A 17,245-nucleotide genomic window follows, 5' to 3' on the forward strand; every position below is an offset into this window, starting at 1 on the left:
TTATCTTCCTTCTAGATCCAAAAGGAACTCAGGCTGAGAGGTAAGTTCTCACAGCTAGAAGGCAGCAGAAACGGGATTTGAACCCATCTATCAGATTTAGTATGCTGTTCCACGGGGTTTGCACAGTAAGTAAGAAATGCAAGTCTAGATCCATGTCTCTCAACCTCACAGTTCTATAAAGTCTGATAATTTCCGAAGACAGAAACATCTAGGTGAATTTGGAGATGTACTTTGGGCTACCAAGAAATAACTGTCGCCCCTACGGCTGTCACCATTGCCCCTGAGCTGGAGAAGAGGAAGCCCAGTCACTTCCCAGTACTATTCAAGGGCTCAAACCTAGGGACCTTTACCCCACTGCCATAACCTGACTAAAGCAATTAGAAATTGTCAAATATGCCGAGGAGCAGAAGTTTTCAACTCAACGAGTATTTACTGAGTGTCTGCTAGGAGCCAAGCTTTAGCCCGGCTAGGGGAAAGAGTCTTCAGAAAACATGGCAATTCAGTGCGTGAAGCACAATGGCTGAGCTAATTTAAAGAATGGTGGCAGCCTTGAAGGAAGCGCAGCTTGTGGGAAGGAAGATTTAAGAAGAGCTGGTAACTGATTTGAGATGTTGGGGTAGAATCGTCCATATGGGCAGCGGGAGAGTATCTCTACTGGCAGAAACAGGAGAAGCAGAGCGGGGAATCAGGATTTTTCCTGACACAGTCAATTGACTGTGGCTGGCGTTGGGGTATAGCAGGCTAAGCCTCGTCCTGCAGTGCCTGTATCCCATATGGGCACTGGTTCAAGCCCCAGCTGTTCCACTTCCAATCCAGCTCTCTGCTACTGCGCCTAGGAAAGCAGCAGAAGATGGCCCAAGTGCTTGGGTCCCTGCACCCACGTCAGAGATACAGAAGCTCCTGGCTCCTGGCTTTGGATCAACACAGCTATGTTTGTTGTGGCCATTTTGGGGAGTGAACCCGTGTATGGAAGCTCTCTTTCTCCCTCACTCTGTCTCTCCTCCTCTCTCTGTAACTCTTTCAATTTAAAAAAAAAAAAAAATCTTAGAATACAATCAATTAGCCAACAAATGTGTACTTTATTTTCTGCTTCCCAAATATAGGAAAAAAAATCAGCAGTAATGAGCTGGTCTTGGTGAAGTAATAGCCCCCAGCCTCCCTCATGGCAACAATTTGGGTCTGTGATGCGACCGGATCAGTGGAGTGATTTTCTAGATGTTGCTTCATGTACCAGCCTGCCTACCTTAACGAGCAGCAGCTGCTCCTCCTTGCACCTGGGTCAGGCACCCCCTGGGCGCCCGGAGTAGGTGTCCCTGCCAGCTGTGAGCGGGGAAGTCAGAAGCACAGAACAGAGAGCCACGCAGGCGTTCTCTGCCCTATAGAATTTCAAAGCAGGTCATCTTTCTCAGCAAGCTTGCCAGTGGATTGGCCTTGACCCTTTAAAGAGACAGGCAGACCTACCAACCTCTGTTCACTTGCCCTGCTGCCCACACTGAACTCGGCCTGCTTCCCTGCCATCCACACATGAGCTCATCTGAGCCGAGTGTACTAACACTGACCAAGCAGCTGTTGTTGCTGCATGGGATCCCATGAAAACTTTATTTTTTTATGGAAACGCAGGCTGAAAGGGGGCAAAGAAACTTGCCCTAGGTCATAGACGGGTGTGTGAAAGGGATTAAAGCTTTAGGTCACTGTGACTCTAAACTGCATGTTCTGTGTGGTGTCACCCTATTAGGTTCTCTGGGGAGTCAACAAGTTTGTGTACACAGCCTCCTTGGTTGCCACAGGGGACCTCAACACGTTGTCAGGCGACTTCCATGTCACACAACATAGATGCACAAACCCACGTGGTGCCAGCAGTGACAGGGACACTGAGGCCTGTAAGATGGGACCTGTGATCCAAATGGAAAGTTCTATTTTGTTTACTTTTAAACCCAGAATTGAAGAAGAAAACTTGATGGTGTGTCAAGATGGTAATATTCTTACCAGGAAATCCACAGACATAAAGGCAGAAGCATAGCAGAAAATATTTGAGGGAGACAAAAGGAAAGAAGTAGAAGTCGTATCATGTGTTGAGCTGATTCAACTCTGTGTTTATTCAGGACAAACCATGTGTGCCAGAACAGGGGATGTGAAGATGAACAGGACAGTTACCAGCTTCAGGGACCTTTTGGTCTTGGGGGAGACTGACCCAGAAAACAACAAAGTTCAATAGAATAAGAACATCCAGCTTACAAAGGAAAACTGCTAATGGGGGAGCAAAGAATTCAGGTAAAACATCACAGGGAAGGTGACATTTAGGCTGGTCTGCAAAGATGAGTGGGGACTCCCCAGCTGGAGAGGGCCTTCCAGCAAGAGGAACAGAATGTGAAGTGGAGCCCAGAAACAAAACAAAAATACATGGCATATTCCGGTAACACAGACCAGCTTGTGGTAGCGAAATCCAAAACAGCAGCAAGCAGGACAGGGGCAGGGGAGGTGGCTGGGGCCAGATGATGTCAGCTGGCTCAAAGGTCCTGAACTGGGGCCGATCTCCAACTGTTGTTACTGGATCGTGCTGAGACAAGGACAGAAATTCAGAGCAAATATTAAGACATTTTATAGAACTTTGACAGAGGAACTTAGAGCCTTTGAATTTAGTAACAAACACTTTGGGCTTATATAGAACATATCTTTTTGAAAGTCTGTGTTATTTTTCTTTAAAATCTTTTGATTTTCAATTTATCTGTTTATATATATATATATATATATATATATATATATATATATTACAGGCAGAGTGGACAGTGAGAGAGAGACAGAGAGAAAGGTCTTCCTTTGCCATTGGTTCACCCTCCAATGGCCTCTGCCGCGCTGATCCGAAGCCAGGAGCCAGGTGCTTCTCCTGGTCTCCCATGCGGGTGCAGGGCCCAAGCACTTGGGCCATCCTCCACTGCACTCCTGGGACACAGCAGAGAGCTGGCCTGGAAGAGGGGCAACAGGGACAGAATCCGGCGCCCCGACTGGGACTAGAACCCGGTGTGCAGGCACCGCAGGCGGAGGATTAGCCTATTGAGCCGCGGCACTGGCCATGATTTTCAATTTATTTGAAAGGCAGAGAAAAAGAGATAGTCAGATCTTCCATCCTCTGGTTCTGCCTACAGCAGCCAGATCTGGGCCAGGCCTTTTTAAAATTTCATTTTCCTAGTACTGGCCTGTGATGAACTGGGGCTTTGGGGGAGCTGGTTCTTCATCCCAAATGAGTATAGTTTGAGAGACTCTACACTTGAGATTAATACTTTCAAAATACAGATACTAAAATAGAACAGAGGCAGAGCCGGCACTGTGGCTTAGCAGGTAAAGCCGCCACCTACAGTGCTGGCATCCCATATGGGCACTGGTTCAAGTCCCAGCTGCTCTACTTCCAATCCAGCTCTCTGTTATGGCCTGGGAAAGCAGTAGAAGATGGCCCAACTCCTTGGGCCACTGCACCCATGTGGGAGACCCAGAAGAAGCTCCTAGTTCCTGGCTTTGGATCAGTGCAGCTCCAGCTATTGTGGCCATTTGGGGAGTGTACAGAAGATGGAAGACCTTTCTCTCTCTGCCTGTGCTTCTCTGTTAACTCTGCCTGTCAAATAAATAAAATCTTAAATAAAATAGAACAAAGGCATGATTTTAAGCTTTGGATACATCCTGCTGGGTTGACCTTAAGCAGACCCTACTGGCTATTGCCCTATAGCCATTTCTCTTTTTTCTTTGGTTTATGGAACTCTGACTTTGCTTGGGTAATATGTTAAAGAAGGCGGGCTTTCCTCCCAGTTGCCAGGGCCTGAACACATACTGGTTAAAGTCAAGTGCAATGTATCATCCCATAACTCCTACTCCAGACTGGCTTAGGGCAGTCATGTGACCAAAGAGCTGGAAGAGTAAGCTGGAGAAGGGAGTTTCTGTCACAAGTATACTCCCTGGTAGCATCTGCTATCTTTCATACAGGCTTGAATACAGCACAATGATGATGTAACACATGAAGTTACTGAAGTCATGAGATACACCTCAGAATGAGGATAAAGAGCAGAAAAACAAAGCAAGCATAGGTACTTGACAGACTCACTGAGCCATAGTCTCAAACCTTCCTCACAGGGGAGATAAATGAATTTTTGTATTGTTTATGTCAGCGGAGTTAGGTATTCTGATGCTTTGAGCTGAATGCATGCTTACTCAGATCTCCCTAAGGAACTGCAAAGGGATTAGTGTTCAGGGAGCAATAGTCCTTTTTTTTTTTTTTTTTTTTTTAAAGATTTATTTATTTGAAAGTCAGAGTTACACAGAGAGAGGAGAGGCAGAGAGAGAGAGAGAGAGAGAGAGAGAGAGAGAGGTCTTCCATCCGATGGTTCACTCCCCAATGGGCTGCTACAGCTGGAGCTATGCACTGGAGAGCATCACCAAACCTATGCTACACTATATCTAGAACTTGCCTGAAGCCTGGACTCCCAATAATGACAGAATTCTTCTTGACAAGCATTTTCTATTATTTGCTGACAAAAGCACAATAATGAACAAAGATACAAATACACTTAACATGTTTTAATAGCTAAAGAAACAAACATTGAACATAGTCCCACATGCACTCTTTGGGACAGCGTCTTGGAACATCTATCAAGCATTAAACATTCAACTTCGTATTTCTGTAGCTTATGGACATGTTCCCACTATATGCTCTTTGAGGGTAGTTCACGTCTTCTTAATCTTTATATACTACTTAGCACATAGTTGGCCTATGTCCTCAGAAAATGTTGAACCAAATTAAAAATGTTATCTCAAAAATTAAAGAAAGAAAAGAAGGATGGAAGGATGGAAGGTAGGAAGGAAGGGAGGGAGGCTGGGTGAGATGGAGAAAGGGAAGTATCATTATATCCTTAGAATTCTATCTATGAAGTATAAAGAATGTTTTCTTTGTATTAATATATTAACATGAAAATTGAGAACAAAATTTCATTTCTTATTAAAAAAAGGTTGAATTAAATAGCCTCTCATCTCTCTGAGGTCAGGATATTATGTCTGAGCCACATATGAATACTCAACACATAAGGCCATTCCTTGCAAATAACAGCACTTCACTGAACACATACAGAATGAATAAACATGTAATTATGAATAGTTATATATGTATTAGACACCTGGTACTATAAAAAAAATTTAGCTGAGAGAGGAATTATAATTTCTCCATCAGCCTCACATGAGATCTGTAGTCTTTGCTAAGACTTTCCATTTTCATCAACCTTCATGACAAACATTTCAAGGAAACTGTTAAAACAGTGTGAATGTACCTGTAAGAGTTGAGGAATGACTGAATAGCATGGACTTAGCAAAGAGGTATATTAGAACATGACTGTCACCCATACGGAGGTGAAATTCTTTCCTTTCTAAATTACTTTGGCAACATCTCCTACCATTATTACCAAAATGCTGCACATCATGTTTAGGAAATCTTAAGCACCAGGGAAGAATGGGCAGAAAGGCTTGTGAGATGTACTTTCAACTACAGCAGAGATGAAGAAGAGAACTTTCGTTCCTTTATAGATCAGGTAAGCACACCAATCTGGCAAAGGTTAAAAAAATTAATGTGTGTGTGGGGGGTAGGTGTTTGGTCTAGCAGTAAAGATGCCGGTTAAGCACTGGTTAAGATGTTTGCATCCTGTATTGGAGTGCTTGAGTTCAACTCCCTAGTTCCGGCTTGCCATTCCAGCTACCTGCTAGTGCAGATCCTTGGAGGCAGTGGTGATGGCTCAACTAATTAGATGGGTTCCTGCCACCCACATGGGAGACCTGGACTGAGCTCCTGGCTCATGGCACATGCCCAGCTCCAGCTACTGTGGGCATTTGGGGACTGAACCACCAGGTGGAAGTTCTTCCTGTCTGCCTCTCAAATAAATAAATAAACAAACAAATAACAAATTAATGTGTTTCTAAGAACTTAAGGAAACAGGCACCTTTAGAAACTAAGGTGTATTTAAACAGAGATCAGGCAATATTCATCCAAATCCTTGGAACCATACATAGCCTTTGGCCTATTCTTAGCTAAGCAATTAGTAAAGGACACTTGTAAAAACTTTCTCAGGAGACTTGCACTGCAGTGTTATGGAGTAGCCAAAAACAAACACACAGAGACAAGGTCATCAAAAAATGGTCCTCTTGAAGATGGGATTGTGACTTCTTCCTTATGTCTCAAAAAAACCCCAAACAAAATTTTTTAAAATCCAGAATCCAGATATTTCCTATGTATCTTATTCCATACTGAGACCTAATTCCCAGAATGGTATCTGACACATCACAGACACGCTATAAAACATTTGTTTATCCTATTCATCTTTTTCCTTTTCTCACAGTTGTTGAATGGGTCAATGTACAAATAATACACAATGGAAAAAAAACCATAATGGGTTAAATTATGGTAAGCCAGACAACAGTCAATACTAAGCAAGCCACATTATAATCTCATCAAAAAATGTAACCTAGAAAAATGATCTCCTCTTGATTTAAAAAATTACAATACATAGGAAAAGTCTGGAATACCACATATAAAACAGTAACATTGGGTGACAAGGTTATGGATTGTGTTTTTTATAGTTCCAGGACATATTCAGAGTCTGGATAACCACTTGCTAAGAATCTCTATTATGCAAGAAGTTGATTCATATTTGTCTTGGAAGTTCAAGATTCTGATCTTTACCCAGAAGATTTTTCTATAAACTATCAAGTGCTTACTAATAATATCCAAATGGATATTCAAGTAAAAGTATGAACACAGAATCAAAGAACTAGAGAATGTCCAAACAATACTAAGTGCTAGATACTGTGCCAAAGGCTGTAAGTAAATCACTGTAATTAGCACTTACGATCTTGTTAATTAGTACTATCTCTATCCTTGTTCATCTTTTTTTCAAGTAAGAAGAACAAATACCAGGAAGTGTTTTTGATTCCACACAGCTAGTTACTGAACCTAAGTGTGAAAGCCAGACTCTTAATTAGGAGGGAATCATAAGAAATCATTTAGTTCAGCTTTTATTTTATAGAGAAGGCAATTTTCCCATCATACAATAACACATGAACAGTACAGATCCTCAGTATCTTTTGTCCTTGGGATTTTAAATTCAGTGTACTTAAAGGCAGAATAGGATCAAATGTTTCATTAGACCATAAGCAACTAAGACGACCACAAGGTTACTTCCCACACTAAGAGAACTGCACTCTGTCCTACCAGGTATCATTATAGGATAGCATGAGCTACTTAATTAATGACTTATTGGAATCAATCCAGCCTCTAACTTCAACTATTTGTCCTCCAGGCATTAAACTTACAATCTGGTCTATTCTAAAGTGTAACTAGCTATTTACAGATTAGTTACGGCACACAGCTAAGGTCTTCTAAGTCAAATCACCCTACTCTGGTCCAAACAAATTTTTCCAAATGACAAAACTAGTTTAAAAAAAATGGCTTCAAAATTCAAGACAGTCTTGTCCAGTTCTTTCCCTTATGAAAACTAAACATGAAAAACAAAACGTGAGTCTTGAATTAGATGATATGGCCAGCACATTCATTCTCAATTGGTAAAGGGTTATTTATTCATACTTCCATGCACCTAACTGTGGAGGTTTCATCAGGTGAGACCTGCCTCTGGTTTCTCTCCACCACAAATATCCAAAGTTTCCAGAATGACACAGTAACAAGAACATAAGAAACTGATGTTAAAAGATTTGTTGCTTTATGCTTTAAGACACACACACATCAAACAGGAACATGAGCATGTGAGGTACACAAAAAGAAACACACCTGAAAGACTTTTTTATACTTTCCTTTTTTTAATAAATTATAAATACTTTTTCTAAAGCTCACTAAGGAACTTCCAAAATTATTTATTCTTCATTCTTCATGGATTATTCATTCACAGAGCAGATCACCTACAAAAAAATATTCATTTTAGAAAGTCAGGTTTCCAACATCTAATAGACCCATGGAGTTAGAGAATGAAAATCACTAGATAAGAGCACCTTAGTTAAGTGTTATTAACCAACTGCCACAGTTTTTCTCACAAAATCAAAGAACTTCATTTTTAAATTCTAGTTTTGCCTAACTAAAACATCATTAAAACTGTTCAAGACATTGCAGGGTTTAGTGTTTAGACATTCTGAAATAAAAATAATACTCGTAAATAAATTTCTATATACATAGATATCTTTATCTTCTCAAAAATATCTTCCAAAAAAGGCTACGGCAGTTTATTTTTACAGATACTCAAGAGAAGAGACTTGCAAACTCCTCTCTTGGCTGATTTAAGTATGTTTGGCTAAGATCCACAAATTAGAAGACAGAAGGTCAGCTCAGTACACAAGATACTTCCTGTGGAAAGTTACTCACTTAATCACAAGGGCACAATAAGGGCAACCATGTAAAAATCCATTTTGAAAGATCAGAAAGGGAGTGTTGCATGGGTGGGGCTCCTGGTCCAGTTGGTCTGTACAAGGTTTCTCTCCACACACCTTATACTCTCCCTCCCCCAGCCTCTTGCTCACAACAAAGAGAACACTACAGAGATCATTCAACTGGGCTGGTCAACTCTTCAAGTCTAATGAAAATACTTTCTCCCCATCAAGCCCTTCCCTTCATTTGGTTTACATAAGAAGATAAGCCTCATAAAGATACAAACATCCAAACTGTCTCTTTTCTAAATCTGGGCAGGAAAGATAACAAAAAATGAAGCCACTCAGCATTTCAATGACAGCAGCCCACCCCATGAAAGCCCCACCCCATGAAAGCCCCTGGATGTCAACTTGGTTGTTATCTCTGGGTGTAATGTCTTTGACAGAAAGGGTCAACTTTCTCATCTTGGCATTTCCCAGGGTCTTAATACATACCTACTGAGGAATAAATGTTTGAATGGCAAAAATGACCTTTTTCTCAGGACCACATTTTCACACATAAGTAGTTGCTTATTTTTATGTGTGAAATCAGCATATTTTAGGAACCCAAGTACTGAGTTTAGTTAAAATTAATAAATACTGAGTATCACTACTTTCAGTGCTAGTCCTTTAATTTCTTTCAGTAACATTAGTCTCCATACCAGGTTTCTTCTGACTACTGAAAGCAGAAAAATACAATGTGCCCTTTGCCTCTTTTTATATATATAGTTATTAATCCTTTCTTAATTTATTTTTAGTCTATTTAAAAGACAGAGAGACAGAGACAGAGATCTCCTTTCTGCCAGTCCACTCCCCAAGACAACTGTTAGCAGCCAGGAACCAGGAGTCTCTCCCATGAGTGGCAAGGCCCCACACACTAGAACCATCATCTGCTGCTTCCCACGGTGTGTATCAGCAGGAAGCAGAGACGTCAGGACTCTAGCCAGGTACTCCCATATGGGAGTTAGGTAACCCAAGTGGCATCCTAACTGCTGCACCAAAGACCAGCCACATCCTCCTCACACTTTTGTCAGGTTCTGGGTCCATCCACTTTCTCTTTCACTGGTACTGTCGTAAGATAGAAAAAATTGTCTAGAATTACCACTATCGTACCTGTTTTCCCTTTGTAGTTTTCAAGTCTCTGCTTTTGCCACTATAATTTATATTTAACATGATCACTACTACTGTTCATTCTTTAGCTTAAACAAATGGCTATTAAAGAGAGGCTCACTTGCAAATCATCTAGGAGCATCTGAGTCAACAAATAGAGAGTGAGGCCCAGGCTTATGCATTTTATAAAATGTTCCTCAAGTGACTGTGAAGTACGACCTATGTGTAAGAACTACTGGCTGAACACAGTCCACTTTTATATGAAGTATAAAACATGTATAATAGATTTATTCTTAATCAACTGAGTTCAGGTACAATCAAGATCTACTTTGTGGAACACTAGAGCACTAGGGAAACTACAGTCCAGGATAATGTATTATATTCTGAATAAACAACTGAAGAGAGGAGCTGGTAAATTCCAAACATGCACAGGCTGGTTGGTTTGTTTGGTTTATGCTGTGTCTATGTGTGGAAGCAGTGCACTGTACCCCATAAAAATGCACAAGTATTGCACATTAATAAAAATATTAAAAATTTTTAAAAATTTCTCCATTTATTGAAGAATAACATTACAATCTACAATCTTGAATGAAGAAACTCTGATGATCATTGCTATGAAGAATGCACTCTCCTTTAAATTTATTTATTTTACAAAACAATTCACCAAGGGATTTATTTAACTATCTAGTCTAAAAGCCATGTAAATGTATTATGTATAAATGGTAGTAGATATACTGTACAATATAGAGATCATATATGCTTTCCTTTTATAAATGAAAAAAGTAATATCCAAAGAGGATTAGTGTTTAATGAAAGTTAAATGCAGCTAAAGTGAAAACCATGCTAAATGAGACATCAGGAGAATCTAAATGAAGCCACAGGTCTCCAGACTACACTGTTTTCCACTAGGGTCATATATTTATCAGCTTGTGGCCGAGTCCTTATCCTTTCTCTTTCATACCTCACTGAAGACAATTAACTGGCCATACATGAAATTCCAAAGAGGCAGGAGAGAGGTGAAAGGGAAAGAAGCCAGGCTCTCTATTACTATTACACTGGTATGTGGCTTCACATTATCGCTTGGCTATTGATAAGTTAACAGTGGCAGTGTGGTGCATATATTCAGGGAGGGACATAGCAGGAAAGTCTGCCTGGAAACCCAGGCTCCAGTTCTGAGCCTGCTTAACCCACCTTTGTAGTCATTTCATAACTACAAGCCTTAGTTTCCTCAATTACTCATCCACTTAATTAATAATACTCTATTGAGCACCTAGTATGTGCCAAGTACTGTGAAAATTGCAAGAGATATGACATTGAGCCAAACAGAAAACCCTTACTTTCTCAGTTTACATTCTAGTTGGAGTGAAGCAAGGTAGATACAAAAACAGATAATACACAGGTGACGGAGTTAAGTATAGAGTAGCCACTAGCTACTTGTAGCTTTAAAACACTTTAAAATTAATAATTCAGGGGGCCAGCAGTGTGGCATAGCTGGTAAGGCCACTGACTGCAGTGCCAGCATCCTATATGAGTGCTGGTTCGAGTCCCCGCTGCTACACTTCCAATCCAGCTCTCTGCTATGGCTTGGGAAAGCAGCAGCAGATGGCCCGAGTCCTTGGGCCCCTGCACCTGTGTGGGAGAGCCGGAAAAAGCTCCTGGCTCCTGACTTCGGATCGGCACAGTTTCGGCCGTTGTGACCAACTGGGGAATGAACCAGCAGATGGAAGCACTCTCTTTCTCTCTCTCTGCCTCTTCTTTTCTCTCTGTGTAACTCTGACTTTCAAATAAATAAATAAATCTTTAAAAAAAAAATTCAGTTCCTCAGTCTCACTAGCCAAGCAGCTACCACACTAGAACAGTGCAGATACAGAACATTGCCATCATCACAGAACATTGTATTGGACAGTAATAAAAAGGAATGAGGGGAAAGGGATGCCAGCTTACAGGAGGAGGTGTAGAGGGAGGGGCTAACAAGTTTTTTTTTATTGGATAAGTACATACCTTCCTTGTAATTTATTAAGAGGTAAGATTATTCATAAGATGCAAATTATGAATGGAATGTAAAAAAAAAAATCCAGAACAATTCCCATGAAAGTTGACCAAAGGGATCCATAAGTGAAAAAACAGAACATCCATTCTTTGTGAAGAGAGACCTAAATGAAGTGGGGGAGTGACCTAACTCAATAGCTACAGAAAGAGCTTCCAAAGAAAAGAAAATAATTTATTTGTGGTATTACTGGATACACATCACTTAAGGTCCCTTTAAGCATAAAAATTTGGATTCAAAGTTCAAAAATAGTGTGGAGTTTCAGTTTTATGAGAATGATGCGTGGTACAAAAGACACAGCCACAATTCCCTTTCCCTCTCGCAGACAGCAGGACTTCCCTTTGTTACCTACTTCCTACTGAAAAGCATTTACTGAATACCACAACACTGGAGACGAGAAACAGAGAACATTTTCCTTTCAGTTCCTTTAAGCTGGACAATGAAACATTTTGAACTTACTACGGCTGTCAGCTGTTGGTCCTACTGAATCCAACAGCTTTTTGTCAAACCTCTTCTTGAAAGCTAGATTCTCCCCTTCCTAAATCCAATGAATGCCTCCCAATTTGTCAGCAACATCTGCCCCTATACTGAGAGCTGTGTTTTTTTAGTGATATTTAAGCATATTACCTTTAACCAGGTGGACTACCTCTCAGAGCACGTTGCCCAATGGTTGCTAAATCTGTAAAGCAACAGAGAAACAGTAAGCTCACCGTTTATATCTTAAATCCCAGGGCTCTCATGCATTCCTTGTGGGCCTCAATTAGATGTCCACAGTGCTCTTCTCCTTTCTCGATGATGCTACAAACAAAATGTACTTGTCACATAACCAAGTAGGCATTAAACACAATAAATATGCATGCAGTATGGGGAGTGAGGCAGAACAAGGATAGGATGGAACACAACAGTTTAAAACGCTATAGAGCAAAACAGCTTTGTTTTTATTTGATATTGTTATTGCTTCCACGCCTTCCAAGATGTTCCACAAGTAAGTAGGTTTAGGGGGAGTCTGATGAGAAGAAATACTTAGACATATCAAATATTGCTTCTAGTCCAAGGAGTAACACTGCTATATAATGAAATAAGCTGAATGAATACCATATTTATCCTAAATGAAGAGCACAACGTAAAGACTAAAATCACACAGCTTTCTCACTGTCCACTCGGCCTGTCGAAAATTAAAAAAAAAAAAATCACATAGCTTTATTTCTAGGATCTGAAAATGCAAATTTTAGAAAATAATCAGGCTATGCAAATGTAATTCTAGGGGCCTGCATAGTGGCATTGTGAGTAAAGCCACCACCTGCAATGCCGGCATCCCATATGAGTCCAGGATGCATCACTTCCAGTCCAGCTCCCTGCTGATGCACCTGGGAAAGCAGCAGAGGATGGCCCAGGTGCTTGGGCCCCTGCCACACTATGGGGATCTGGAGGAAGCTCCTGGCTGTTGAGGCCATTTGCGGAGTGAACCAGCAGATGGAGGATCTTTGTCAATCTCTGTAATTTTGCCTTTAAAATAAAAATAAATAAATCTTTTAAAAATATGTAATTTTTGTAAATAATATCAGGCCAAGTTCAATTATAAGAAAAAATTGATTCCTCACTACAGCTATGTGGGGAAAAGTCATGGTCATCAGAGACAATTCATGCAACAAGAATTTAAAGATGGGAATAGGTTCTTCCCACCCATCCTTCAAAACTCAAAAGGCTGCCTTCAAATGAAGTACTGCTAGGGATATGGAGCTCCTTATCAAAGTAACAGCCATATATACTGTGCCAGGCACTCGATGTGGCTTTTATCATTGACTTTTTTTTTAAATTTTTTTTTTTTTGACAGGCAGAGTGGATAGTGAGAGAGAGAGAAAGGTCTTCATTTGCCGTTGGTTCACCCTCCAATGGCAGGCGCACCGCGCTGATCCCAAGCCAGGAGCCAGGTGCTTCTCCTGGTCTCCCATGCGGGTGCAGGGCCCAAGCACTTGGGCCATCCTCCACTGCCTTCCCGGGCCACAGCAGAGAGCTGGCCTGGAAGAGGGGCAACCGGGACAGAATCCGGCGCCCTGACCGGGACTAGAACCCGGTGTGCCGGCGCCGCAAGGCAGAGGATTAGCCTATTGAGCCTCGGCGCCAGCTTATCATTGACTTTTACAGTAATTGTTAGGTAGATATTTTTATTAGGCCTATTTTACAAACACATGAGGCAGAAATATTAAATAATTTGCACACGGTCACCAAGTTGTTGGTTCAGGGTTCAAACCTCGACTCTGGATCCCTGGCTCTAAATCACGATGCTATACTATCCACACATTCAATAAGCACTTATTGCTAACACGGGAGCAATTTCAGTAGGAGACTGCAGCCTTCCAATTCTCTTCACAGTCCTATTTGCAAAGCACCCACTGTGATAGAGGCACTGAGCTCCTACTCTCTTGCTACCCCATGATAACACTTAGGACCTCCCTGCTTTATGAAGACAAAAAGGAGCTGGAGGGAGAAGTGCACATTCATAGCACCTGAGGCCTCTGGCTAAAGAGATTTGTTCTACAACAGAGGTTACATAAGACGATAAAGAACAAGACCTTTTGTGGATGGATGATAATTTAGAAGCGCTGTTTTGAACCGACAGGCAGGCTGATCATGCTGACTGGTTGATTTTTTAACTTCGGGTTGCCTTCAAAGGGTTGAAGGGAACCCTTCGAAACTATAAGCAATGGGACCCGTGGCCTAATTTTTTCTAGATTTGGGGAGAAAGCCTCAGAAATTACCAGAACACGTTTACTCTTTAGTCTTGCCAAATCCTCTAGCATAGGCCTTTCCATGACATAGCAATTATTGGTGTAGGCCGCCATTAACTTTAAGCTCCTTGAAGTCAGTGTCTACCCTGTTCTACAGCTTTGGACCTAAGGCAGTGCTTAACTCCTAACAGAAGGTCAGCAGCCATCTATCGGAAGGAGTGAGGGCGTGAACAGAACCCGGGGCCAATCTAACCTCTCTCTCTCTCCATTCAGCGTTTCCTCGCACTGGGCTAAGGGTTCAGTCAACACGTGGCCGACTGCGAAACCTACGGGGCTCTCTAAGTCTCCGTGCAGCACGGACTAGCAAGGCGAGGGCCAGCGGCAGAGGCACCGGAACCCCTCCCGGCGGCGCACTGACCACGCATCGCGCGCCTTCTTGGTCTCCGGGCAGGCGCAGCAGGGCTTCAGCGGCTTCTTCTCCTGAGGCTCGGACGGGGAAGGGCTTGCGGCCGCCAGACCCGGCATCTTTCCCGCCGAAAGCAGCTAAAACGCAGACACCCTAAACTCTCGCAGCCTCTGCAGAGCTGATTTGTCCGCAGTCACTTCCGCGGTATCCCTAAACAAGACAGGAAGTCCCGCCCTCCTCCGACGGAGCGCCGAGGGATTAAAAGACGCGTGCGCAGAAGAGGTGAAATTGAGGTCAGGGGGAGGCCGCTTCCTCGGCGCATGCGCAGAGAAGCCGATTGAAAGGCGAGGAGCTGCTCCTCTGGCGCAGCGACCGTAAGCTGTCGTCTGCAATGGTGGAGTCCCATGTGGACGGCAGTTCGAGTCCCGGCTTCCCCGCTCCTGATGCAGCTCCCTGATAGTGTGCCTGGGATAAAGCAGCAGAAAATTACGCAAGTGCTTGGGCTTCCCGCACTCATGTGGGAGACCCAGATGATGCTCCTGACCCTGGCTTTGGCCTGGTGCAACCGTTTGGAGAGTGAACCAACAAGGGAAGAGCTCTCTGTCTTTCCCTCTCTGTAACTGCCTTTCAAATAAAATAGGTCTCAAAATTAAAAGTGTCAACCACCTTGGGAGGATTCACCTAGGATGAGAACAGCAAAACAACTAAGAGAGCTCTCAATCTTTCCACCTGCTACGAATATCGAAACTGAACCCTAAGAGGGTGAAATGACTTGTCCCAGCCAAACAAGAGAAAGCGCTAGTGAAAGCCAGCTCCTTTGAGTAGCACTGGTTTCCCATCTTTTCACTCAGGGTCATCACCTGCCTTCTTCCTGTCCCCTACCCACTGCTGTCCTTGACCATTTTTTTCATGGAGTTAGTTAACAATCAAAGACATCTGCACAATCCAATCCACAAGTGTTGGGGTTGGGGAGCAGAGAAAGGTCCTCTAAGCCCACATGCCTCTCCTGCCCACCTTGGGTGTTAACTCCTCAGCTGATTTGCATGTATAACTCCTTGCCAATGGAATTCATTATGAATTGTTCAATCATGGATTTGCCGCACATCTGTTAATAAAATTGAAAAGTACCCCCTGTTTGGTATTTCTTGACTTCAGTTAAGTAAAGCAATAAACTGGTGCCCACGTTATTTGCAATGTGGTAAACATAATCATTGAATGTTGTCTTGCAGAGAACTGCTACACATAGGGAATGAACTTGATTTTTACAGCAGGATTTGGGAGCATTGTTCAATAGCTGCCTGGTAATAGCTGTTTTGGTATTCAAACTTTCAGTATCACCTAACCAATGTTTGTGTCTATGAGTCTATTTCAGCGATTTAGCTTGGAAACCGTTGGTGTGTGGGGGATATATAAATATCTAAGACAGTTTAGGGAGTTAAGAGAATTGTGATAAGCTGCAGATTATAGACCAAAAGATAGAACAGGTTTTCTGCAATTAAGATCTTTTTACCTACTTGCTTTCAGGGGCAACTCTAAGGTTAGTTTGCTTAGTACCTTTTGTATCAAATTCTCACTTTTTGTTTATTGCTTCTCTGCTTTAGTGAAGAAAGAGCACAGGTACTGCTGTGACAACTCGCCCTCTCTATGACTTGTGGCAGGTAAACTAGTATTGGCAAACCTCAGGCAAAAAAGTTGGGTAGCAACCTTGTCTCCTCCGCACACTTCCTTTAACCTGCTGTGTGCATGATATGAACAAACTCTGTTTCCTCCTGAGCACTGTGATGCTTGTACTCTGCAACAACTGCTTCTCCAAGACAGAATATTCTCCTTCCCTTGAGACAAGGACCAAAGAATGAGTGAATATTTAGTCATTTATTTCCAGCTACTTAATTTGCATATTGTTTCAGACGGGGACTGCTAACCCACACATGTGGGCTTTTTCTCTTAGTTTTTAATGTATGAGCGAGTAAGCTTTAAGGTCAACTTCTGATTTTTTTACATTATCCTTATTCTTCACTTTTCTTCCCACCCTGAATGTCTTCAGACTTGTGAGATGGCCTATTTTTGGCATTAAAGGAAGAGTAGGAGTACAAAACATGAAATTTATTGTTTCCTGTTCTACCTCATGAAAAATCTAAATAACCTACTTTCCTCAGGGAAAATACAACAATTCTTGAGAGCTGTCATTAGAGATAATTAAATTGAACTAGGTGGCATATGGGACCAAGTAAAAGATGGGATTCAACAATTTGTTTTACAGAGGTAATTCTGAGGTTAGTTTGCTCGGTATGTTTCAGATCAACTTCTCACTTCTCAATTCTGATTTTAACCAGCAATACTTGACTCTTTTAAGTGGAGTTGGCACTCTATGGCATTGCTACAATTGCTAAATTAGTAGGCTGCAGGACTTGAAATGGTGACTTTGGTGGACATTTTAAAAAATATGACATTCTCTTTTTTTAAAAAAAAGATTTATTTATTTACTTGAAAGAGTTACACAGAGAGAGAAAGAGAGGC

General features: G+C 41.9%; 1 protein-coding gene across 2 annotated transcripts; it reads right to left on the minus strand.

Annotated features, from left to right (window-relative positions):
- Positions 1-2,069: 2,069 nt before the first annotated feature.
- LOC133772077 (cytochrome c oxidase copper chaperone) lies at positions 2,070-14,954 on the minus strand. Of its 2 annotated transcripts, none has more exons than XM_062208661.1 (3): positions 14,741-14,954; positions 12,304-12,391; positions 2,070-2,557 (listed from the first exon to the last, which is right to left on the minus strand). In XM_062208661.1, the coding sequence occupies exons 1-2, from the start codon at positions 14,845-14,847 to the stop codon at positions 12,307-12,309; spliced, it is 192 nt and encodes a 63-aa protein (XP_062064645.1). In that variant the 5' UTR covers positions 14,848-14,954; the 3' UTR covers positions 2,070-2,557; positions 12,304-12,306. The 2 variants fall into 2 exon arrangements, with proteins under 2 accessions (XP_062064645.1, XP_062064644.1); XM_062208660.1 differs by lacking the exon at positions 2,070-2,557 and adding an exon at positions 7,817-7,938.
- Between the last annotated feature and the right edge of the window lie 2,291 nt (positions 14,955-17,245).

Source organism: Lepus europaeus, chromosome 2 (genome assembly GCF_033115175.1).
Source record: "Lepus europaeus isolate LE1 chromosome 2, mLepTim1.pri, whole genome shotgun sequence".
NCBI lineage: Eukaryota > Metazoa > Chordata > Mammalia > Lagomorpha > Leporidae > Lepus > Lepus europaeus.

Bases quoted from the DNA above. Each gene is read 5' to 3' on its own strand.
- LOC133772077 (XM_062208661.1), bottom strand. From the start codon at position 14,847: ATGCCGGGTCTGGCGGCCGCAAGCCCTTCCCCGTCCGAGCCTCAGGAG. The intron at 12,392-14,740 runs GTCAGTGCGCCG...TTTTGTTTGTAG, and splicing joins AAGAAGGCGCGCGATGCGTG to CATCATCGAGAAAGGAGAAG.